The following is a 26,081-nucleotide window of genomic DNA, read 5'->3' on the forward strand; positions in this document are numbered from 1 at the left end:
ACGATAAAGTCAAGGCAATAACAAATTTTATAATTACATGCATTATGGACGATATTTGGAAGTGCATTACGTTGATAGTATCTTACTAAGTTTGTGGTTGGATAAAAATAATTGGTCTCTTTTTAAATAGTTGAAGAAGAACGCAGAAAACCCTACAATATGCTCGTTACACTGCTTTGAAAAAAAATACTTTAGATAGTAAGCTTAATAATTGAATGCGAAATAACCTTTCACATAGATACTTAATTTATTTTAATTGTCAATTTTACGTCACACAAAACAATCCTAGAAGCCTCTAATGATTTCCCTTGCGGAACAAAAAACATTTTCGCATAAATCATTAAAGAAACATAATTTAACTAAGCAGAATCAATCTTATAACATATGACGGCTAAAAATCTATGGTGAGTTCAAAATTGGTGAACTGGTGTGGTATAAAGCTATCACAATTATATGAAACATCAAACTTAATACTATTAAAAGTTTAAGAATGTATCGTTTTTAAAAGTAAATACAACAGTTTATTATGTTTAAACTATACTATTCATGTTAAGTATATGTGCTTAGTATATAAGTATACATATTATCAAGGTGTAGGACCATGACAATAGTGAAATCATATTTTATAATATTTTCAAAACTTTTTCATTCGTAATAAGTCTTACAAGTGGTCATGAATATGAAAAGTTTATTTATATGAGTCGATGCAGTGAAAAAATTAATAGCAAATAGGTTAATAATGAAAAATAATGTCCATAATTTTACACAAATAATAATCTCCAATTTAAACCATTCTTTGCAATTAAGAAGTCCAAAGCATATAATGTTATGCAACGTCCCTTCACAATTTTGTTGGGTAAAAGCAAAGTTATAATTTTGAAATCTCACTTACCAATAAACTAATAGAAGTGACAATGATGAATCACCTGTGCCATAAATAGCCCGCACTTTAGCTACAGTGAAAGCCTGTTGAAGGACAACTAACTAATAATGAGGGTATGTGCGTGGTTTTCTTGCAGAGTAAAATGTAATTAACTATCAATGATAATTGATAATATTCGGTATTGTTTCATTCAATGTTCTTACCTTAGCTGATGTAACTTGTTAGTAGAGAAAGTATGCAGTACAATCATAGCATTAAATATTCATCTAGATGCAAATCGTATAACAACACTCTATCCGTAATAGTAATGTATCTATAATAGTCTGAATCAATTGCGATTATTGATATATCAGAAATCCTGTTTAATAATAATAATATCAGAAAGCTATTTAATAATTGGTAGTGTGAAGATAATTCGCGCAAGTAAATATTGAAACAGTAAACCTTTCCAAAAATTACCAATTTGAAAATAAATTTTATAGTTGATGGTGTTAATAAATTCTGGTAATCTTAATTATTTTCCTTGTTAATGTGTTACTATCAATTTAATTTTTTTACTATTTAAATCATCTTATGAATGATGTTGTTAAAGTTACACGCCCTTGTAAACTCGCTTTCTATGCGATTTTAATGGTCTAAGTGAAAGTTGCACACTACATTTATCTTTGTTTATTGTTCCATCATAAAGCTTTACTATACTAGGGTCCTTTCTAATTTCAGTTATCAATGAAAATCTCATCCTAATTACTTAATTCAACACACAACATCCTAATTAATTAATTTATTTAACATTGTAAACTTGAATCACCTACAAAAGAAATGAGTTGCATATATCTATCAATTTAAAGTCTTGCGAATTGCGTCTTGCTAAATACCACGTTAAAACCTATGTGCATCTATAAGCAAATGCATGAAAATTGACATTTCCCGTGTTATATATAATAATATACAATATGTTTAATAAAAAACTAAACCGCCTTCTAATTGTCAGAACAAAACCAAATTACGCCAAATGAAGACACCTGCTTTAAAATACAGAATATTCATGAAAATCTGTTAACCCTGCCGAAAGTCAGTTACCTAATTGAGGAAACAAACATGAAAAATACAGTTAATTAAGAATCTTCTCCTGATTTCGAAGTCTGTTGAAAAGATCCTTAATGACCCCCTTACCTATCGTCAATTTGGGATGAATAATCGTTGAGTAGTTCAAATTACTGTCCGCTTTTTCGTCTTTATTAATAATGTACTTTACAATTTAATACATAATGATTTTTTTTTGTTACAAAACATTATAGAACTCCGCGCTTTTTTAATTTCTTAGTCTAAATAAAAACCAAATTATAATACTTAACTCAAAATTATTCAAGTTGCGTTATAAATTTGACTCCATGTTGTCACATTATAATAATATAATGAACCATATAATAAACTCATTCAATGTAGGCGTTCCTCAATTGCCCATCATGTCTCTATTGAGAATCATTATTGTACTAAATACAAAGGTTACAAGTTACAACATACAAGAGTCTAGTGCGGAACTAGAGGCGGATATACTAATGACAAACAGTCCAATGAACAAAAACTACACGATTAAAGAGCCCGTGTAGGTTGCAAAGGATGCTGTGCTTATGTTTTGTTACCTTCGTAATCATTAAGCGCTGGATTGTGATCATTATTAATTTTTTGTAGTATTTCTTGGAACAAAACATTTTTTATTGTATGTATGTATGTAGTGTATGTATTGAATAAGTATAATATAAAGTCATCAAGTTAATGTACAGAAATAACTTATAATAATCGCTTCCTGGAGGAATGCATAAAATTATTATTATTAAGTGCACATTATTTATGTTATCTTCGTAAGTATGCAAGTTATGCAATTTATACGTCAACATCTTCAAAGGTAGACCGTAGTTTTCCGATTTATTAAGTAAAAACTTAAGCTTGCATATATCCTGAAAGCACTACGCAATAAAAATAATGTAAAAGGTACCACTCCAAATCCTAAAATGGGACCCAATGACAATATTCACTCGTCAAACACACAAAGATATGATTGCTTTGTTTCTGACAACGTTTTTTAAACATTTTCTTCTTTCTTTTGTTATGTTTATTGTTTGTAACTTTTTCTAATACTACCATGAATATTTAATTTATTTTCAAAAGCAGGCAACTCATTTGCTTTAATTGATTAATTAAGCTAAAAAAATTGGACAAAGCTATTAACTAATCGTGTCCACAAAGCGTGATGTAATCTAATTTTCCTACAAAAACTAATCCACAAAAAGTGATGATGCGAATCTGAATAATTGAAGTATACCGGACTTGCATTTTTTATCTACATAATGTATTTTTATACTAAATTATTGAAGTAGGTTAGATAAAACTCATTAAATTCATCCATGATCACGTTATGACTAACATATTTTTTTACAATCCATATCCATTTGAAATAAGATTTTATTTACTCTACACATAGTGCTCTATAAATTATGCTCTCATGAACATAAAATAACACACTACAATGTTGTCACTTTAAATGCATGTTTGTTTTGCTGTAACCTACTTTTGCAGTGTCAATAAGTTCAGTTTATTAGGTATATTGAAGGAACAAGTGTTATTTATTTATCTTTTATAAGTCTGAAATTACTAAACTAATAAAATGTTCATAAATACGGAAAATAAAAAATGCTGATAGATTAAATGACAAAGTTACCATATGGACTTTATTTATTTATATTTAATTATTGTGGTGACCAATTTTGTTTTGCAGTTGCTCTTCAGTATATTTGTATCTAATTTTAATAAGTCATAGTCAAGTTACAAAGCTGTTCAATAATCCAATCTTTCTCTCAACCGACTTCAAAAAAGGAGGTTATCAATTCGACTGTATTTTTTTAGGTGAATCCATTTTTATGATTCTTTTTTAGCAGTAAGCTGGTGCCTCTTATGTTAATTGTCTAGTTATTATCTAGTTTTGACAATTTGAGGTTGATTCCGTTTCTTCTTTAAAATAATCATTTGATACGAAAAGCTTCGACCAAACAAGTTGTTAATAATATTCTAAGACTATACAGAGTAACTAGATCGCTGCAATCGCGATGTAGTCACTATTCATGTCTCGCTGTCACACCCACCACATGTCAATTCCTACCACTGACAAGTCGCTTTAACAAGTATTGTAAAACATTAACCAACTTTCTTTTGTGTTTCAATCTCAATCTAACATCTATATCTGCTATTTTCAATGGATTGAATGGACCGTTTATAAAAACTTCAATTGTTTTTATAATTCCTTGGATAATAATGTTTTTTAGGCGCTAGTAATGTTTTTAAAAAATGTTTCAACTGGTAAGTAAATCTCTCATTGAAGTATAAATCTGCAGTAAAAAAAAGTATAATATAAAATTACAAACGTTAATATCGAACTCTCGTGAACTAAATATTTTCTATACATAAACATCATAAATTTCAAAACAGCATGCCTCATTGAAGTCTATAAATATGTAAGAACAATTTTTTGCACATAATGAAAAACCTAAAGCTTGTCTTTATTTAATACAATTTACCGTGCTACAACAATTCACATGTATTTATAATTGCTCATGAAACAAACATAGACACTTGTTCGTAGACTGCAGGTGCAAATAGCATTACATCCGCTTCTAATGCTACACAAACCATATTTTATTTGTTAACAATAACCGTAGCGAATCGTGACTTCACGAGTATCGAGATCATCCATTCTACGAAACATAAACTCTAGGCAGGTATATTAAACCATAATCAACTTACTTTTTTCCTTTTTAAGTAATTTGTTAGTAAATTCTTTCCTTGTGACGACTAGCATATAACTTTATTAAAGAAATGATAGGTGCCGTCTAGTAAAAACCAAGTAAATTTAGTGGTATTTAATTCATATTTTTATTTCACTAGTACATTCCATTACTCCCATCGTCATCCGAGCTTCAATCGGAGGATTGAAGTGTGTGTGTCTCGGGGATGTAAGAAAAAAGGAGTCTTACATCCCCGAGGCTCACAGTGAAAAAATAAGTTTTTCTTTCATTTTATTTGCATATTTTTCACATCACCACTGCTCGAAATGGTGAAGGAAAACATCGTGAGGAAATCGAGGAATGAAAAGTTCGACGATATATAACATATTCTGCCAACCCGCACTGTGTAGCGTGGTGGATTATGGCCTTAACCCTCATACAAGACCTGTGCCCTGCAGTAGAAATAAATATGTGCTGATGATGACGATAATGATGACTGTACTTCTTAATTTATAGTGAAAGATAAGATAGAAATAAAATAACGAGCACAAAGAAGAACTCATTAAGGCATCGCGGTTAAAACTTCACAAGATCTGTATAGGATTGACAGGGCACGTAACTTATACACAAAAACATTCGTGGTGCGATGAAATCATATAATCTATGTCAAATATGAAACAGCTATCGCTTATGGAGATGTTTGCATGACATTAGGTTATTTACCTTGTACTGTTTAGGTAATAATGTACTCTAGGGATTAAGAGTATATGTACTTGAAGTTTTTTATAAAGGAACTTTAAACAATGTTTATTGTTACATAATAGAAATTACCAATCTGAATTGGTACATAAGGCTTGTGATCACTATGCCAAAATATCAAACGGATACATGTAAATTATAAGTATTGGTTTTGTTTCTTTGATCAAAATTTTACATGATTCTAAATATGATCGTTTAGATACAGGTATGATTTTTGAATAAAATGAAATTACTTTTTTGCAGAGATTTACTACGAGAAACAGCGGTACGATGGCTGGTTCAACAATAGAGCGTACCCTGATTGGGGATCAGTTGGTAAGTATGATTTCTAAGTAAACTTTTCAAATCTGATAAATCTGTATGGTGTAAATTACGAATAGTTGTATATTGATACTCTATTTCTTTTAAATATCTTTTAGCTTGTTTATTTATTATATTATATACATACATTATATATATACATTCATTTATTATAAAATTTAGGATATCTACAGTGATCGTGAATGAATAGTATCTATTCAAATAATTAATTGTGACTCTAACTATATCTCGAACGTTGCATTAAGCAATTTATTATGTAAACATTTCGATAAGCTATTTAAAATGTCATTAATTACTTAAAAAACTATCTAATTAACTGTATAAATTAAATTTCATTTGAGGTTTGATAATATTTATTCTCTATGTAATATTACAAATACAAATACAAATCACATCTATATAGTTTTATATTAACTGTGTCTATAGCTCAAATACTTTATTTTTAAAATATAAAAACAAGTATCTAATTATAATCATTTAGTATGTGTATTAAATGTTGACATATTAAACAATTGCATTTCTCTAACAGTTATAAATTACCAATTAAAAAGTCACGACACACTGATAGACAGACCGTGCTATTGATAGAGACAGGTCGAGTTTCACCCGCAATATGTAACATTATCAGATCGTATGTGGCATTGATTCAAAAACTTTTTCGTCCACTCCCCTTTGCGGTTATAAATATTCGTAAATATAAATAATTTTAAACTACATACGTATCTAACAAGTGGTTATTATTTAATTAATATTTATACATACATGTAAAACTGGAATAAATAAAAAAAGTAATGATATTTTTAAATGTTTTACAGACACATATAATAATGTTCATAATATATCACTCAGAGAAATCTAAGTTATAAATATTATGTGAGGCTTGGTAGTACGATAGACATCAACGCGTACTTCTTGTAAATGATAAACGGTAATATATGGGCGAAATAAACTTTGATGATAATTTATTCTAATAAGCGTTTATGTTTTAATGAAGAAGTCAATTAATTATTTTTATAATAAATTTAAACAATTACAATTTTTAAACTTGTTATTTTATTTCTCGTAACATAACATCAACATTTGCACCTACAACATACGTGATTTATTTATTATGATAGTGACCTACTTATTTTGCTCTGTGATTGGATACATAAGTAGGTATTTATGTGATATTTCGAGTACATTCGAAAGTAATAGAATTTATTTAATAAAACACAATCCATCATTGATTGCAGACACTAGATAAAAATATCAATCAACATGAGCTAATCGTTATCTAATTTTTTTATCTGTGTAGTTGTTTTTCTTTAACCTCTCTTCGCTTATTGAAGTGGTCGTTAATTAGAATGTTTATTTTATTACGACATTATACTTATACTTAAAAAATATTTCATATCGCTTGAATATCAATTATTTTTTATTTAAGAGATGCTTGATGAAATATTGAACTAGTTGCGCAGAAGTTTTAACCTTAATGCAATTCTGTCTGCTACCCATATACTTTTTAACAATCTAACACCACTTCTTAGTACCAAACTATAATTGAACAATAGTTTCATCAACACAAATGTCATAAACCAGCAAATTTTCTCATCGTTCTTAATTCGTTGTTCACGTCGATGCAATGTATCGCTTCTTGCGCAAGCACAGAATCATGCTCACGGTTGAAGTATTTGCTAGGCCACCTTTGTGCTATCAATCACGATTCATCCAACATTTATTTTACTTAATGATCGTTGGCCGTTGCTCTCTATAATTTGTGTATTCAATTGAATATACAACAACGCAATAGACAATTTTCGATTGGGTGTCACGTTTGAATAATATTTTGGTGAAAGCGATGTAAATTTCGCGTACATATAATCAATTGAGTAAAATGAAAATAGAAATGAATAACGTTATTTAATTATTTATGGCATTATAAACAGACGAAAAAAAGATAAATGTGAAAAGAATCACCACTAAGATGATTTATTTATTTAAATTTCACGCCAAAAGTGGTAAATTTCTAAAATCTTTGTCTAACTATTGTTTCCTCATACGCACAACAACGCCTAAGTATAAGGTATATATATAGGTAATAATAATAAGTAATACAAAATATATATAATTAAAATTAACTTAAACTAATAAACAACAAACCTCATAATTTCAAAAGATTTGTCATAGTCTCATTTACATAATATACTGTTATTCGTACTTAGTACAAAACATTACTGATAAATAAAATTTACACAAAATATTAAGATTTTATATTTTATGCTGCTTTAACAAGATATTATGCGTGGTTCTGTCAAAACTCAAATATGTTAATTGCAATGGTACCCATAAACAATATAAACAAAATCATAATATTTACTAAGTAGCATATTCATATCGATTCAATGTGCAGGCAGCCGACTGACACGTAAGACGCCAGCATCATATGCAGATGGAGTTTACATGATGGCCGGTACGGACAGACCTGGGGCTCGGGCTCTGTCCAAGCTGTTTATGAGAGGGCAAGATGGATTACCCTCACTAGCCAATAGAACTGCTTTGTTAGCTTTTTTCGGTAAGATTATGTCTAAAACTAGCGGTCTGCCCCGGCTGTGCCTGTGGTACATATATAGCCTCAATAAATGGCTAACACTGAAATAATTTTTCAAATCGGACCAGTAGTTCTTGAGATTATCGCGTTCAAACAAACAAACAAACTCTTTAGCTTTTTAATACTATAGTATAGATTTATCTCTAATATATTTGTATCGAAACAGTGTTACAGTATGATGTCAATCTTTTGTGAGAATACATAGCGTATGCTCTACTCAAACTGGGCCTAAAGTCAACATCTTTTGTGTTGATAATAAACTTATTTATTTATGTTATTTACTTTTTACATATGCTATTTCATCCCTGTCCTGTGCGAGTCCTGGGTTCGATCCCCTGTGAGAACTCACAAAAAAATATTTCGGTCCGGCAGAACACAGAAAGTTCATCACCTACAGTGAAATAGATGTATATCATCTGCCCGACCAGAGGACACGGAACTTCACAAGGACATATTTAATTTATTATTAAAGGTCGCCGAACCATGATGATTATAATATATAGACTTTTTTTTTGCCACACCACATCATAAAGTACCAGTATTAATACTTTAAGTTAATTACAGGTCAGGTAGTAACGGGAGAAATAGTAATGGCATCAGAATCCGGATGTCCAATTGAGCAACATCGGATTCCAGTGGAGAAATGTGATCATATGTATGACCCAGAGTGTAAAGGTGCCAAATATATGCCGTTCCACAGAGCTGCTTATGACCGGAATACGGGACAGAGTCCCAATAGCCCAAGAGAACAGGTATGGCGTAAATAACATTTCAATTATTGTTCTTTAATTTAAGAAAATTAATACCTAGCTTAAACAAGTATTACGTAAAGTGTGGTGACTACATAGCTCTTTTTTTAAATTGTGAGAAATGGCATGAAATTTGAGCCTGTATTATAATGAGTATGACGAATAAAACTATATTTAATATCTCTATGCACTTTAACTTAGCAATGAATAGGATCAATGTAGATGATCATTTTAATAAGTGATATGACTGGCAATTATTGCAAAAAAACAGAGGCGAGTTCTGGCCATTAGCATAGAGAATCACCAAATATATCATCCGTCGGCATCACGATACATTAACTTTAAGATAATAGATAAAGATAGAAGAGTTAATTCTAATGCTCATTTAAACAAGAAACTCATTTAAATTTACAGACATTCATTTATGTATCACTTATGCATCTTTTATTTCCTTTTAAATAAACGCTACAAACATAATAACTTTATTTTAATAAATAAATAGTAAAATAATCTACAAAGTAAAGCTTAGTTATAATTTACGATGCTGATTTTGAGTTTAGACTTAACCATCCTATAACGTTTATACGATGACAACATTCTCTTTTATTTTTCAAAAATAAAAAGAATACACAAACAGTCATATACTTTTTGAATTTAAAATATTTCTTCCTAGGCGAGCCAATGTCAATAATATGATAAATAAGCTCTTTAATTTATATTTTATTATTATACAAATAAACTTGCTTATTATGCACATATTCAGTAAACATCGTAATTACGTAATCGGTTTACAATAATTGTAATTGCAATTATCATCGTCATTACATCACATCCGTGGCAGTTATGTCTAATAATATTTACATAAAAAATTCCAATTAAGTCATTAAAGGGCCTCTTTCAAGTCCGTCACTCGAAATTTCTTTTCATTATATGGCTAGGTATAAGCTTTAACATATACAACTAGTTACAAGTTTTACATGTATTCTTCAAGAATATAAATACATTTAATACTAACAGAATTATGTGCACTAGTTTCTCGGTTAATCGCTTAATTCATTTGACACATGGTATTAAATTAATGCATAACATACACCAGTTGTCGATGCCTGACAATCGAAGGTCGAAATGCGAGCAATAAAATTTAATAGCACCTTCTAACCTAGATCTCACCCGTAAGCTGCATACATTACAAACGAATACGTCCCGAGGTGCTATGTAAGAAGATCTGATACCATTTGTCTATAGTTAAACATTTTATGCACTCTTATTTAAATTTTAAATGATTAGGGATCAGCATTACGAGGCATCATAATATGCATTGCTTTAACTTGTACGCACTCCTATTAGAACTTGGTATGCATTCTTTAAATTGCAAAATAATTCACCGTCATCGAAGTAAATTTTAGAAGTGTAAATATATTTTATTCTTTTTATAAAACCTCTCTATCTGCTATTCAAACAATTGTTTATGGAATACTATGAATTTAATATTATTCCTTATATAGGTGATAGCGTCTAGTCTATCATCAGGATTTGTTTTCATGAATAATTAGTCGACCTTCAATCTTGAATACCATTTTATTTATCTAATAAAGTATTATACAATATCTAATATAAGAGCCATCACCTGTAGAATATAAAAAGTCGGACAATTGAGTACGTTTTTGAAATATTTTATACATAAGTTTAAACCAAGGATTAAAAACATTGCAAAACATGGCCCAAACATATCAACATAGCTTTTAAAAACGTTAACGCATTACGTTTCACAGTAGTTTCACAATTTCATAATTCCCTTTGCCTTTTATGATAATCCTACTTTAACATATGTTAAAGTCATAAAAAACTTATTGAGCACGCAAATTATTAACTTACAAATAGACTACAATGTTAACTTTGCGTAAATGGATACCATCATAATATAATACGCAAGGTCAATTCAATTTAATGAATATCATCTGAAAGTATACTAACTTGAGAGTCACATAAGCAGATTTCATTGCTACTTTTTTCACGAATATAAATATAATGTGCCCACTGAAATATAGATACATGTAAGCTTCATTACCAGTAGATTTTCTCTTAACTCTCGGGTTATTATCATAAATACAGCTAAATAAACATTGCAATACGTTTGCGCTGAAGTAATGATATCGAGGGTACTTTATATACGTCTGCTCAAAATCGTATTCGAATGTACAATTGAATTAATATAATAATAAAAATTCTTTATTTGTCTTCCAACTCATTAAATTATTGAGTAGTATAAACATTGTGTAGGACTAGTGTCTGAAATAGATCGTTAAAAAATGTAACCTTTTTTTATTCCAGATAAATCAAATAACATCTTGGATCGACGGCAGCTTCGTCTACAGCACAAGCGAGGCCTGGGTGAATGCAATGAGGTCATTTCAGGTGCCACCCAGCAGCCACGCCTGCCTCTTTGTGTACATTCATATGACTACAATATATCACTCATATATTACACACGACAAACGTGACTGACATAATTATTGGAACAATGTTGTCAGTTGTTTGAAGGAATAATCGCTTTTGTGAAATTACCCTAATTCATTAATTATAACAATTAAAAACAACGACTTTCATCATAATCAAAATACTTTTTAAATCTAAAAGCGTTAATAATTCTTTTGAAGTATTACGTTATTACCAGTAATTAAATACTTTAAGAACGAAGCAATTAATACACAGATACATAAGACTACTTGGAGCCTAAGACGAACAAATTAATGATTAATAAAATTGTATTATAGAATGGAAGCTTAGCAAGTGAAGGTGGATTACCATTACGCAACAAAAAGCGCGTACCGCTCTTCAATAACCCAGTCCCCCATTACATGAGAATGCTTAGCGCAGAAAGATTGTTTTGTAAGTATAAATTAACTTAATAATAAAATAGTTGTTCATGCAGTAATGTGATTGAATTGCCTCGATAACTTTAATCGGATTTTTTGTTAAAAGAGCATGTTCTTAATATAGAATTATGTTAACTGTGATGGTACCTATTATTATTTAGACACGGCATTTTTTATAAAACCTTAAATTTATACAAACACGTTATCGTACAATGTATATATTTTTTTCAAGTGTTAGGAGACCCAAGAACTAATCAGAATCCGGCTATGGTTACGTTCGGGATATTGTTGATGAGATGGCACAATGTAGTAGCCGCACGGATACACAAACAGCATCAAGATTGGACTGACGAACAACTGTTTCAAAGGGCAAGACGGATTGTCATAGCCAGCTTACAGGTAATCGATATCGTGTGTATTCTGAAAGATTATGTATTTAAAATATGCAGATTACGTAAGGAGACTTTGTATTTATATATTTATTTATTATATCATACAATCTTACACAATGTATGTGTACAATGCATTTACCGTGTGCAAATTTATACTTTCATATTTTCATACTTTTTATTATCAAAAAAATTGCATACAATATGGAATATTTTCAGAACATCATACTATATGAATATGTGCCAGCATTTCTTGGCGTCCCAATACCGCCGTACCAAGGCTACCGCGCAGAGATTGCGCCTGGTGTAACCCACGCATTCGCAGTAGCAGCATTTCGTTTTGGTCATACCCTTGTACCTCCAGCTATATTACTGAGGGACAGAAATTGTAGATATGGCAGAGCGCCAGGAGGACATGATGCGATACGTCTATGTCAGACTTGGTGGGATGGTAACGTAAGTCAAAATTTTCTCTTGTTCGTCAATTTCTGGAATAGTTTTAATTTAAGCTTATTATTAATAGTCAATTAATTATGAACATAGAAACATACAAAAAATACGAACATTACTATAATGTATATATTTACTTTATTTAAATAATGACAAAAAATCTTATAATTTAGGATGCGATGTCTCAAGTACCTATAGAAGAAATTTTAATGGGTATGGCATCTCAAATATCGGAACGAGAGGATGCATTGCTATGCTCTGATGTAAGAGATAATCTATTTGGACCAATGGAATTTTCTCGAAGAGACCTTGGTGCGCTTAATATCATGAGAGGGAGGGATAACGGCTTACCAGATTATAATACAGCAAGGTGACTAAATTTTTTTTTATTTGTTGTTACAATTATTTTTCTACAATATTGTACACATCATATAGTTTAATATTATGTAAAAAATATAAATAATTTCTTTTCTGTATTTCAGAACCTATTTCGGGCTCCCTAAGATAAAAACATTCAATGAAATAAACCCGCAATTATTTGAAGACAATCCAGATTTACTACAGAAATTGGTTCAAGTTTACAACGGACGACTCGATAATATAGATGTTTACATAGGTATACATTTACTATTATTTTCACATTTTTACATATAAATCAAATAATTTAAACGTATTAAATATTAAATAAATAAAAAGTATGCAGAAATGTTCTGATGACAATTCTCCTTTTTATTCATTTTTACTAGCTATATAAATATTTAAGAAAAAATTGTTCGTTTTTTGAAAGTTATCGCGCGAAAAAACACATCACATATTTAAAATATAATATATAAGTATTATTATTTTCATCCGATAAATACCTATATTTAATTTTCATAGGCGGTATGTTGGAATCGACGGGACATCCTGGAGAGTTGTTCAGAGCCATAATCATCGATCAATTTACTAGAATACGAGACGGAGATAGATTCTGGTTTGAAAATGAAGCTAATGGGTAAGTGAAAATTAGAGTACGATAATGAACGAAGAATACGATTTTTAGAATATGTTTTATGTTATAATAAATAATACTGCAATTTTATTTTATACAAGAGATTATGATTGTCTTTGAATGGAATAGAGATTTGATTTTATTCGTTATTTTAAGTATATTTACTCGAGAGGAAATTGAGGAACTTCGCCGGATCACTCTCTGGGACGTCATAGTAAACAGTACAGCTGTTGGGCCCAGTGACATACAGCGAGACGTATTCCACTGGAGTGAGGGAGACCCATGTCGGCAGCCTTATCAATTGAATGCTTCAAAACTACCGCCTTGTAAATATTTAAAGGGTTATGATTATTTTGAGGTATGTTTGTGGATATAATACAGATAAAATAATAATTTTATGCGTCTACCTCGTGACTTTTCATTTTAAAACGTTGAGTTATCAAAGTTTACACTGAATTGAAATAAAATGTAGCAATTGTTGATATACGGTGTGGTTAAACATAAAACAATAAGCCACAAAATGCAATAGAATTGTGCAATTCTTCCTCTTTTCTGAAGTCGGTTTAAATACGTAGCGGAGAATTTATAAATAACATCATATATTCATTTACACGCTTATTACCTCTGTAACTCCAGGATGGACGTGGCTTTTTTTCAACCGACTTAAAAAAAAATTGTGTTTTATTATCACAGAATTTTAGACTGGGCGAACCGAAGTCCTATATTTATATTATGTTATATTACAGGGAAATGAATTCGCATACATCTACACATGTTTAATTTTGGCATTTGTACCAATTTTATGCGCTGGCGCCGCCTACGGAGTTGTCAAACTTCAAAATAGTAGAAGACGTAAACTTAAACTGCAACAAGAAAATATTAAGAATTCACAAAGCAAAGGTAAAATATCGTTATATTCGTGCAAAAATAAAAGATTATTTGATAATTAAAAGGATAACCAGAATACGATAAAAATAAAACACCGTCGAAGGCCAATAAACTCATTAATTTAATTAGTTGGCAAAATACTCACAATATTTGAAATCACTGATCTCACAACTATAAGCTGTACAAGGAATCCTCATTAAATTGTAGGCTATAATCATATCTGATTTCATTATGTTTGTTAATGTGTGTACTTAATATAAACTTGTACATCCGTATTTGAATATAAACAATATTAAGAACTTAACATGATAAGTAATGTTCATTTAATAATTGAATAAGTTTCATACATTTTTGATAAGGTTTTTTAGGTATTATGACACATTCTATTAATGAAAATAGAACTTGAAAACAAATATATTTCTTTTTGCTTTACTTTGGAGTGTCTTCTTCAATCTATCTTCATTGTATTTTTTCAAGGATCTGTCGATAAGATGGTATGTCGTGAGTGGGTGCACGCTTCACACAAACGGCTAGTCAAGCTTCGTCTGGGACCCGAACCCGCGCTACACGTGACCGACCGCAAAGGGGATAAACTACGCACTGTGCCATTGGACCATACTGATCAATTCACTGTTATTGAAAGCCAGGTGAGACTAATTTTAATCTACATTGCAGTATGTTTAAAACCAATTCATTAATTTAGTATCTTATGAAAATAAAATATCTTTTTTTTTTTTAATTTTTTGTATATAGACTCAAACACAGATAATATAATACAGTCTTAGATAATTCTCATGTTGACACTAATTTAGAACATGCCGATGTTACCATATTCACAGGAAAGTCACAACAAGCGTCCGTTAGTTCTTATAAGGGTTCCGCGAGAGCACGACCTTGTTCTAGAAATGGACTCTGTGACGTCACGGAGGAAGTTCCTTCTCAAACTGGACACGTTCCTCTCGCAGCACAAGAAGACCTTGAATCTCACACAGGTTTGTTATTTATAGCAAGTGAAAATTACATAATTTATGTAATTGAAAAAAAAACTGCGAAACATAACAGCACGCTCTAAAATGCTGCTCACTTAAAAATCTTTTCTTAAACCTACAAAATATCATCAGCAATGTTTTTGAATGAAACAAACGATTTGGAAATATTGCAAATCAATATTTTTTTTCATTCACCATTCCTTAATTTCTGTTTGAGCAAAGGTGATGTGGATAATATGTATGTTTACATATTTACGAATACATATAAATTAAAAATCATTTATTTCTTACAAGCTCGCCTGGTTTCGAAACCCCCGACTGTTTAATTTATGCCCAAGGTCATTACTGAGCGCCACTATACTGATCACAAGCCACTGTATATTATTACATAAATTTATCTTTTAAAGTTCCCATTAATATAGTATATAAGATATCGTCCCGAAGACTATTACAACTTATTACGTATTATTTGAAGGCGGTCCGTGAAAACATTCTAACATCAGCAGAGACAAGAGAGCGTCGTCAAAGGAAACTTGAGCATTTCTTCAGAGAAGCGTACGCCATTACGTTTGGCTTGGCGCCCGGAGAGAAACGGCGCAGGAATGAAGATGCTGATCCTGAGGTGAGATATTGAATTGGGGAAAGAAAAATAATTATTCAAAATTAATTTATCTCGGGTCACCTTGATGTTATCTATGCTATGTAATTGACCTAACTAAATTGAATTGTATCTATCCTAGTCGAAAATATATACCTTGTAAGATTTTAAAATTTCTCTTCTTGACAGTTGTAAGATTTTTAAAGTAAAAAGAGATGATTAAATTTACAGACCTATTAATCGTTTCTATTGTTAATTATAATTATAAAAATCGAATTATTTACAAACATAAATATGAAGTTTGCTTTTTCGGTCTAGTCGATTGTTATGAGGACATCTTTATCAAAGAGTGAATTTGCAAGTGCGCTCGGGATGAAAGCCGATGCAGTTTTTGTTAAGAAAATGTTCAACATTGTAGACAAGGATGGCGATGGAAGAATTTCATTCCAGGTAATGTACATAAAAGGACAAAAATTACGTAGTAGTAGATCGAAAGACTGAAACACAAAATCACTCTCATATAGTATGACTAAAAAATTTGTCAAATTTACAGGAATTCCTAGATACAGTGGTACTATTTTCCCGCGGTGCTACAGATGATAAATTGCGTATAATATTCGATATGTGTGACAACGACAGAAACGGAGTTATAGATAAAGAAGAACTTAGCGAGATGTTGAGATCGCTCGTGGAAATTGCTAGAACCACTTCGCTTAGGGATGAACATGTCACTGAATTGATTGATGGAATGTTCTCTGTAAGTGATTCCTTTTATTTGTTAAATGAAATAGGAACATGAACGAGTAAATGTATAATCAATTAAAGCAAACAATTCACATAAGTAACATTTATTAAAAACTGGAAGCTCGTCCGGGCTTCGTCCGGATAGCAACAATTCTGTTTTATACCAAGGGAGCATTTAAGCGGGATAAAAAGTATCCTATCACTCAAGTCAGATCATACCCTGTCTGTATACCAAATTTCATCAAAATCCGTTCAGTAGTTTCAGCGTGATTGACGGACAAACATTCAAACAAATAAAATTTCACATTTATAATATTAATGTGATAAATCATAACCAACAAATTTTCAAGAAAGCAGACAGCATCGTGTTTAGTAATGAATATTATTTACTTTGATAGTAACTTATTTATTTTAAGGACGCTGGTCTCAAACACAAGGAACACCTAACATATTCCGACTTTAAACTTATGATGAAGGAATACAAAGGAGAGTTTGTGGCGATCGGTCTCGATTGTAAGGGCGCTAAACAAAACTTTCTAGATACTTCTACTAACGTCGCAAGAATGACTAGTTTCCATATTGAACCCTCCATGGAACAATCTCGGTAACAGGACCTATCCCTATTTTTTTTAAATTATCCTAGTTACTTTGTAAATTTAAAAATTTATTGTACTGGATAAAGGCCAATCTTACTATTTTAAATTGTATTACGTAAAATTTCATAAGTTTTTTCTTCGTTGATGAATTGACGGCTAATCTAAATTTTGACTTTCAGGCACTGGCTCCTTCTAAAATGGGATTATTTAACGACATTCCTAGAGGAAAACAGACAAAACATATTCTATCTGTTCATATTCTACGTCGTTACTATCGGTCTATTCGTTGAAAGATTCGCGCATTATTCTTTCATGTCGGAACATTTGGACTTGAGACACATCATGGGAGTCGGTATCGCGATCACAAGAGGCTCAGCGGCGTCTTTGTCTTTCTGTTATAGTTTGTTGTTGTTGACTATGTCCAGGAACTTATTGACCAAATTGAAGGTAAGAAGCAAGATTATTTTGTATGTTTAAAGTGACATTTTAATAATACAATTTTTTTATTTCCTCGTTGAATTTGTTGAATGGGTAAAAAAGATACCTATTATTAAAAACGGGCAAGAATATTATATAATTAATTTAATGCTGCTCCTAAATTCGAAATGTTATGTATGTTGTTTTTTATATACTCCTTGTCAAGTTTAATTTTCAGATTATTAAAAGTTTTTTCAAATACCAATGAATAAATGGACCCCATTCGACCGTTTCTTATGTTAAATTACAACTTTTTATCGTACCGTACACAAGGAATTAGGCTCAATTTCAACTTTGTTCCATTGTATTCTAGGAATTCAGTATCCAACAGTACATCCCGCTGGACTCCAGCATCCAGTTCCACAAGATCGTGGCGTGCACCGCTCTCTTCTTCTCGCTCCTCCACACCGCTGGCCACTTGGTCAACTTCTACCACGTGTCTACTCAGCCGGTCGAAAACTTGCGCTGTCTCACTAAGGAGGTGCATTTCACTTCGGATTTCCGACCTGGCATTACTTATTGGGTGTTCCAGACTGTTACTGGTAAGGTTACTTTTTATTGAACATAGCTCTTTTTGTGACAAGTACGTTGGTTTTAATATACTAGTCACTCCTTACATGTCTGCTTGGTTGACCCAGGATAAGATGTGAATTTTCAGTTTTGAAAGTGGTTTCAAAGCATATAATATTATTGTAGGTGATATTATTTTATTTTGACTTATAGCTTACTGGGTAAACCGAATTCTATTATTTCTTTTTTTATTTGAAAGCTGATATCTCCCATTTAAATGTTGTCCAATTCTGACAACATAAAGGCTTTTATATTAAATCGTGTGTTGTGAAACACCGAATATCTGCCGCGATATTCAGCACGCAGTGTAACGTAAAGTCACCCACGGAAATATGAAGTATCCGCGTACCTCGAGCAATGTAGAGCGCCTGTCCGCAGGCGTGACGGGCGTGGCGCTGTTCACGCTGATGTGCGCGATATTCGTGTTCGCGCACCCGACGGTCCGCGCGCGCGCCTACCCGTGGTTCTGGCGCGCGCACTCGCTGCACGCGGCGCTGTACGCGCTGTGCCTCGTGCACGGCCTCGCGCGCCTCACCGGCCCGCCCCGTTTCTGGATCTTCTTCTTGGGACCCGCCGTTATTTATATATTGGACAAGGTTGGTGTTGTTGGGCTTAGTGCTTTATCTTTTTTAATGACTGTATTTCTATACGACTCGATAAAGAAACTTACAAACTTGTTGTGCTAATGATCTTACGGGTGTTAACGTTTACCATGTTGATATTTTTTAATATGATGTTCCTCATTCCTCATTCTTTCGTTTTTCGGATTTCTGTTAAAATCGACGATTTCTGTCAAGCTATCTTATTTTTATGATAATTTCTAATAGTGCTACTTGTTTGCTTAAAACTAAATAACAATGTGTAAGGACTAAACAATTTAATTTATTTATTGTATACTTCATTACAATCTCAATATTTATAGTGTATAACTCATTGTATATCTACAGGTGGTGTCATTGCGTACAGAATATTTGGCATTAGATGTATTAGAAACAGAAATGCTTCCATCGGACGTTATTAAAATTAAGTTCTACCGACCACCAAATCTAAAGTATTTATCAGGTGAGAATAATATTTCATGCATTTTCTTCAAGATTTAAGAAAGATTAAAAGATTCATCATATAGAATTAAGCAACATCAATAATAATGCTATTCACTAAGAAATACAAAACCAGTTGAGGGTCCAAAGAATTAAATATTACTGTTCTTAAGTTTGAAATAACTGACTTACGAATTGAAAAAGTATGTCCTTTTTATATTTTATTCTAATATTTTAGGCCAATGGGTTCGTCTATCGTGTACGGCGTTCAAAAAAGAGGAATATCACTCCTTCACATTGACATCAGCTCCGCACGAGAATTTCCTCTCGTGTCACATCAAAGCCCAGGGACCGTGGACTTGGAAACTGAGAAACTACTTCGATCCTTGCAATTATAATCCGGAAAATCAACCAAAAATTAGGTTAGTTTAAAACTTTTTTTTAAATAACCGTTACGCAAAGAACCAATTCTGATGTTTATGAATAACAACCATGTATGTGAGTAACATAGATATTTTTCATCCGAAAAGATGATTAGATTAGATCAGATTTAAATTTATATATTTTTATTCAGATTCAAAACAAGTATTTTAATATCCAATAAGATCAAAACAATTTCAAGTTTTAACAAAGGTTTAAGTTCCTTAAATGTCTGCTTAGAACGAATAAAATGGAACATTGGTTAGATTTAAAACAGTTCATTTAGTGAGTTCAAACTAATAAACATTTAGTTAGGAAATTCATTCTTCAGTGGTCAAGGACACAGGGCGGTCACTTGACCAATACCATTATACACCCCATTAGTTCTCACCTTCACCGTCTTACGAAATATATTTGCAATAATAAATTATGAATAATTATCGTACCTCACACATATCAAAATATTATTTAACTTGTTGAAAATTATGTCATGTAAATATTTGTAAGATTTCGTGACAACTTGGCGATGGCTACTTTATGTAATTCGGTTTCTAAATATTTATTTCTTAATACTGAATAACTGTGAAAACTGTTGACCGTTTGCAACATTAGAGGAACTTTTGAAAGAGTTATTTTATATTATTTGATTGTTGATATTTGTAAATAAAAATAATTTCCATTGGCAATGAAACGAAATATTGCAAATTTATTTTTGATCAAGTGTTTTGAAAGATACCAATAACCAAAACATTTAGAATAATTTCCGAAACGCGACATATTGTCGTTTATTATAAGTATTTTTACAGTAATTATTCGGATATAAGAACATGTAATTATACGTTTACGCATATTTGATAGAAATAAAAATACTTTTTTGTTTATCGATTAGTCCGTATATTTCGCCGAAAACATCTCACGTTTCATAAAATCCTTCTACGATCTATAACAAAAAACAACATTTTAATAACTATCGAAATCGGTGCAGCCATACGCGTGACGCAGTGACCAAGGGAAACCGGGATTCATTTTGATGTATAGAGGTGTCTGTATACAGGATACAAGGTCCATTCGGCGGCGGGAACCAGGACTGGTATAAATTCGAAGTAGCGGTGATGGTGGGCGGCGGCATCGGAGTCACTCCATACGCTTCCATACTCAACGACCTGGTGTTCGGGACGTCTACCAATAGGTACTCTGGTGTGGCGTGTAAGAAAGTGAGTTTAGTTTAATATCTATGTAATTATATTATGTTATTAATCACCTTATTGGAATGGACTACATTTCTAAATCTGAAACTGTCTAAATGTACTTAATTTTTTTTTCTTTTTTGAAAAGAAACTTTGAATATAAACTATTAAGTCTCATATTTCGCACTGAAGCAGTGACAAAAACAATTTATCTAATCCATGGTTCTTAAACAATGCTACCTTCAAACAACTTTTCAGTGTATACCATCCGTAACATTTAGCCCAAAAATATATCAAAAACTTTAAATAATAATATTTTGGGATTGGGATTTGGTACATCTTCTATAAAATAAAAATATTGTATGCATTATATGCTGTAAAAACACAATGGCACGTTTTCGTTAAAAACCGTCTATAATTATCCACATAAAACTTCTGACTACATAATTGAGCCTCGTTTTTCCACCGGAGGACCTCCCTCAAACACACATTAACACCATAATCATAAAATAGACCATTACACTTTCGTCTAAAAACCGATCCCAGTAAAAAAACTTTCTCTGCCTTGCTTTCGTCTAAAAACCGTACTCCGGCAGGTGTACTTCCTGTGGATCTGTCCGTCGCACAAGCACTTCGAGTGGTTCATCGACGTGCTGCGCGACGTGGAGCGCAAGGACGTCACCAGCGTGCTCGAGATACACATCTTCATAACGCAGTTCTTCCACAAGTTCGACCTGCGGACCACTATGCTGGTGAATGCCGTTGTTTATTTGTTTATTACGGATTATAATTTTGATTAAGGAAAATCCATATATTAACATGGGCATGGTTTTGTGAGATTTGAAAGATATAAAGTTAGGAAAAAGATAATCCATACCATATGATTTGGAGTTACTGTATTTGGAAATCTCTCACTTTAGCAAATTTCGATGGATTTGTTTTTTTTATTAATTCCAGGTGCATTTCGTTTCATCTGGAAAATCATTTGCAGAACCAGCCATAATATCCCTTTTTGTGTGCGTCATCCAACTGTGTTATAACTGAAAGTAATAAACTTAAGCACTTTATTTTCAGAATCAGACAATATTACCTGGCTACTACATTTTTAATTTATATATAAAATTCTTTCCTTTACAAAAGTCCTTCATTTCAAATACCAAATATACCTACTCTTGATATAAATGTATTTTTTATATCTTATAATTTGTTTATAACAATTGCAGTACATCTGCGAGAACCACTTCCAGCGTCTCTCTCGCACGTCCATGTTCACGGGGCTGAAGGCCGTGAACCACTTCGGCCGACCCGACATGTCCTCCTTCCTCAAGTTCGTGCAGAAGAAACACAGCTATGTAAGTAGTTATTGTTTCTTTATATGGATATATTTAGAAGCAAGTTTTTAGTTCCCGTTTCCATTGAATACGTATTTTATTTGAATTTAATTCAGAAGATCCAGAAGTCAAAAGAAATGTAGGTATAAAAATTTGTTTTGATAACCAACAAGCGTTCTCAGAGACGACAGTGAAAGAATCATAAAAGTTTGGAAAACAGTGCTCTCTTACTTCATCCAGAGACAGACATTGAACTCTCTTTACGTTGGAAATCTCTACCTTTTATTAAGATTTTTTGTAAGTTAAAGAGTTGTAAATACGATAACCCCCTCCGTGTTGGTTGCTACATACTTTCCAAATGTCACATTTCGGCACCTTTCAGATATATAATAAAATACACTGTTCCATGATTGAACTAACCTCTTATTACATATATTACCATTATTATTTCAGTTTTATTTGTAACAAATATTAAACAATCCCATACAATTGAACAAGGTATCAAAGATCGGCGTGTTCTCTTGCGGGCCGCGTCCTCTCACCAAGTCGATAATGTCGGCGTGCGAGCAGGTCAACCGCACGCGCCGGCTGCCTTACTTCATACACCACTTTGAGAACTTTGGCTGAAAAATTTATCTTGGCGGGTCTAGCTTGCATAATTAAAATGATTATATAATAAACTTTGTGTTTTTAATTAACATCACAGCTGTTGTTTGATTTTTATTTTATGTTACAAATATTTTTTCAACATCTATTAGCCATCAAAATATGCTGTTTTTACATACATTATTTGTAATAATACCTTTAAATGCTATTGTATAGATACGCACTTAAAATTAGTTAGATTCGCCATTTACTTCTTATGTTGTATTTCCTACGTCACTATGTAACACTGCCAACTTTATATACCTATAACTTCTCATATATTTGTATTCATGCATTGAAATTTCATACTCAGCAGGATATTATGAACATTAAGTTAAAACGAGATATACTATCAGGAAACTAGACCATATTAATGCATGTAAATTTAATGAATCGTATTAAAACTTTATTTATTATTTATTGCTAGTGTAAACTTACATTTTTGCTATAAATCTGCGAGCTAGTACAATGACCTTGCATTTGCATGTACAAATTTAATTAAAACGTGTTCTAATCAAAATACTCAATCAGGTTGCAGCCTTTTATTTATAAAATATACAAAATTATGAAGATGCTATGTAAATAATGTAGATAATATTGGATAGAACATAGGTATAGAATTTTGTATTTTATTAGTAAATAATAAATGGTATGAAATACATTTTTTGTTTCCAAAGTGTGGTTTTATTTCAAATAATTTTATTATTATACAACCTTATAAACCTTTCACCTCTTCACGAAGTAGTATTTTTTAAAACAATGTATTAATTATGTTTATCTCTAGCTTATGATCATTTGTAATCATGTACAATTATAATATTCAAAAGCTACTATAGAACAGAACATAATAGCAATTCCCAAACCTTCATTCACGCTTGTATTATTAATGGCAATTTAAGACCGGCAGTTAAAGCGCAGCCAACCAGCCTTGCAAAATCGTGACACATTGTTCTACTGTTCATTTATAATTACATCACAAATGATACTTCTTGCCATAAATACCTACATAGAATTTAAGTGAGTAAAGTAACTTATATAACATATAAAGTCCAGTATAGAATTAATATTCACGTAAGACGAATATCGCAGGTATCTTAAACGGATAAAAATTAAACCAAATTTTCGTAATTGCAGGAAATCCCTTTTTTTTCACTCCAGGTAATGTACTTTTATGTAAAAATTTCTTAAATATTACTTACTCGACCTGAGTCTGCGTACTTCTCGTTCTGTAGTAAAACATGCTAATCACTATAGCAACGAAACAGTCTCTATATACATATTGATCACACATACAAAGTAAAAATACGCGGATAAGAATATTCGCATTAGTAAATAACATGTTGCTACACAACTTATGTATCTTACGCGAAGTGACGATTTTAGATCGTGAACACGAGTCGTGCAACGTGACTCAAACAGCAGGATCATGAGTCCCTTCGAATATTTAATTAAAGCCGAATATAATTTGAAATGCTAAATCCATTATCCTTTGTTGCATCTCGAATCGCCACTCGAATTCAGTACGCGGTTACGAAACATCGTAAATTGTACGTACTCAGTTACGTTACGACCTTCTAATATTGATAGGCATCTGCGTTTTACTTAAATGAGATTGTTTTTGAATGATCCCTAGCTTATTCAATTTGTCCAAGATTTACTTCAAAAAATTCCTGTTTGAATCGCCGATGTACCTAATGGCAATACTATTTTTCTACTGACAGGAAATTACAAAAATGTTGGTCACTTTATTAAGATTGATACGTATTCATTTAGAAAATAAAATCATCGAGAACTATTTGTGCGCTTTTAGTAATAGTTATTATGTATTCATAACTAAATAGTAAAAAAAGTTATAGTTATTGTATTCATAACTAAATAGTGAAAAAAGTTATAGTTATTGTATTCATAACTAAATAGTGGAAGGAGAAAATATAAATTTATAATAAAAAAACTGTTTGATGAAAAAGACCAAATCGTACCATTTTCATTATTATATTTACACATTTTACAACGGATACAGTTTTCACGTGCTTCTACAATTTCCTTTAAAATTACTTCAAAATAATACTGAGTTTGTTCTACGCATTAAGTTACGAGTTATGGTTCATAACTATAATAGAAACTTAAATTTTGTAGCACAAATAAATTAAATTATATATAAATAGGCAAGGACGTAATTAATAACAAAGATTACAGCTTCCATTCTAAACATTATCTTAAACTAAATTGTAAACTATTGAAAGGTGAATTAACACAGGTTTCATTTGAGCTCAAGGATTTTGTTTTGCCTAAAACATTAATATTTAATAGACGTATCTGTACTTATCAAATACTCTGATGTATATTTTCAATAAATTCATCAATACTCTAAAAGTCATAAATTCTTGCTTAAAGAATGGAGAGTGGAAGTCGGAGACGAGCGCGCGTGACGGGTCGATGCTCTCATTATTGTGACATAATATCGCACTAATCTCATAATACCTCGTTTTTAAAACTTATGTATCATATAATATAATATAAACTAGAATTTTTTTTATGATAAAGCTTATAAATATAGTGTTTAAACATACTTTGTTTAAATAAATCATCATCAGCCAATATATGTTCCCACTGCTGGGACACAGGCCTCCTATGAGGGTTCAGGCCATAATCCACCACGCTGGCCAATTATGGGTTGGCAGATGTCACATGTCGTCGAACTTTTAATTCTTGGACATGCCGGTTTCTTCACGATTTTTTCCTTCACCGTTTAAGCAGTGGTGATGTTATCCACATGCGCAGATAAATTGAAAAATTAATTTATTTCCTG

The 26,081-nt window shown here is 31.6% G+C and overlaps 1 protein-coding gene across 1 annotated transcript in view; it reads left to right on the plus strand.

Annotated features, from left to right (window-relative positions):
• The window catches only part of LOC119830708 (dual oxidase), a 32,627-nt gene extending 8,689 nt beyond the window's left edge, over positions 1-23,938 (plus strand). Inside the window, exons 3-29 of the mRNA XM_038353814.1 lie at positions 5,665-5,736; positions 8,135-8,296; positions 8,897-9,084; positions 11,413-11,496; positions 11,856-11,970; positions 12,190-12,356; positions 12,566-12,802; positions 12,970-13,166; positions 13,279-13,412; positions 13,676-13,790; positions 13,944-14,145; positions 14,534-14,687; positions 15,153-15,322; positions 15,515-15,667; positions 16,140-16,286; positions 16,581-16,712; positions 16,816-17,019; positions 17,423-17,610; positions 17,782-18,049; positions 18,393-18,621; positions 19,028-19,245; positions 19,597-19,711; positions 19,928-20,111; positions 21,164-21,323; positions 21,893-22,048; positions 22,520-22,648; positions 23,126-23,938. Of these exons, the coding sequence (XP_038209742.1) occupies positions 5,665-5,736; positions 8,135-8,296; positions 8,897-9,084; positions 11,413-11,496; positions 11,856-11,970; positions 12,190-12,356; positions 12,566-12,802; positions 12,970-13,166; positions 13,279-13,412; positions 13,676-13,790; positions 13,944-14,145; positions 14,534-14,687; positions 15,153-15,322; positions 15,515-15,667; positions 16,140-16,286; positions 16,581-16,712; positions 16,816-17,019; positions 17,423-17,610; positions 17,782-18,049; positions 18,393-18,621; positions 19,028-19,245; positions 19,597-19,711; positions 19,928-20,111; positions 21,164-21,323; positions 21,893-22,048; positions 22,520-22,648; positions 23,126-23,254 (4,409 nt within the window). The 3' untranslated portion in view covers positions 23,255-23,938. The remainder of the gene's footprint in view (positions 1-5,664; positions 5,737-8,134; positions 8,297-8,896; positions 9,085-11,412; positions 11,497-11,855; positions 11,971-12,189; positions 12,357-12,565; positions 12,803-12,969; positions 13,167-13,278; positions 13,413-13,675; positions 13,791-13,943; positions 14,146-14,533; positions 14,688-15,152; positions 15,323-15,514; positions 15,668-16,139; positions 16,287-16,580; positions 16,713-16,815; positions 17,020-17,422; positions 17,611-17,781; positions 18,050-18,392; positions 18,622-19,027; positions 19,246-19,596; positions 19,712-19,927; positions 20,112-21,163; positions 21,324-21,892; positions 22,049-22,519; positions 22,649-23,125) is intronic.
• Positions 23,939-26,081: the final 2,143 nt, after the last annotated feature.

The sequence above is a fragment of the Zerene cesonia genome, chromosome 12 (genome assembly GCF_012273895.1).
Source record: "Zerene cesonia ecotype Mississippi chromosome 12, Zerene_cesonia_1.1, whole genome shotgun sequence".
In the NCBI taxonomy this organism is placed as follows: domain Eukaryota; kingdom Metazoa; phylum Arthropoda; class Insecta; order Lepidoptera; family Pieridae; genus Zerene; species Zerene cesonia.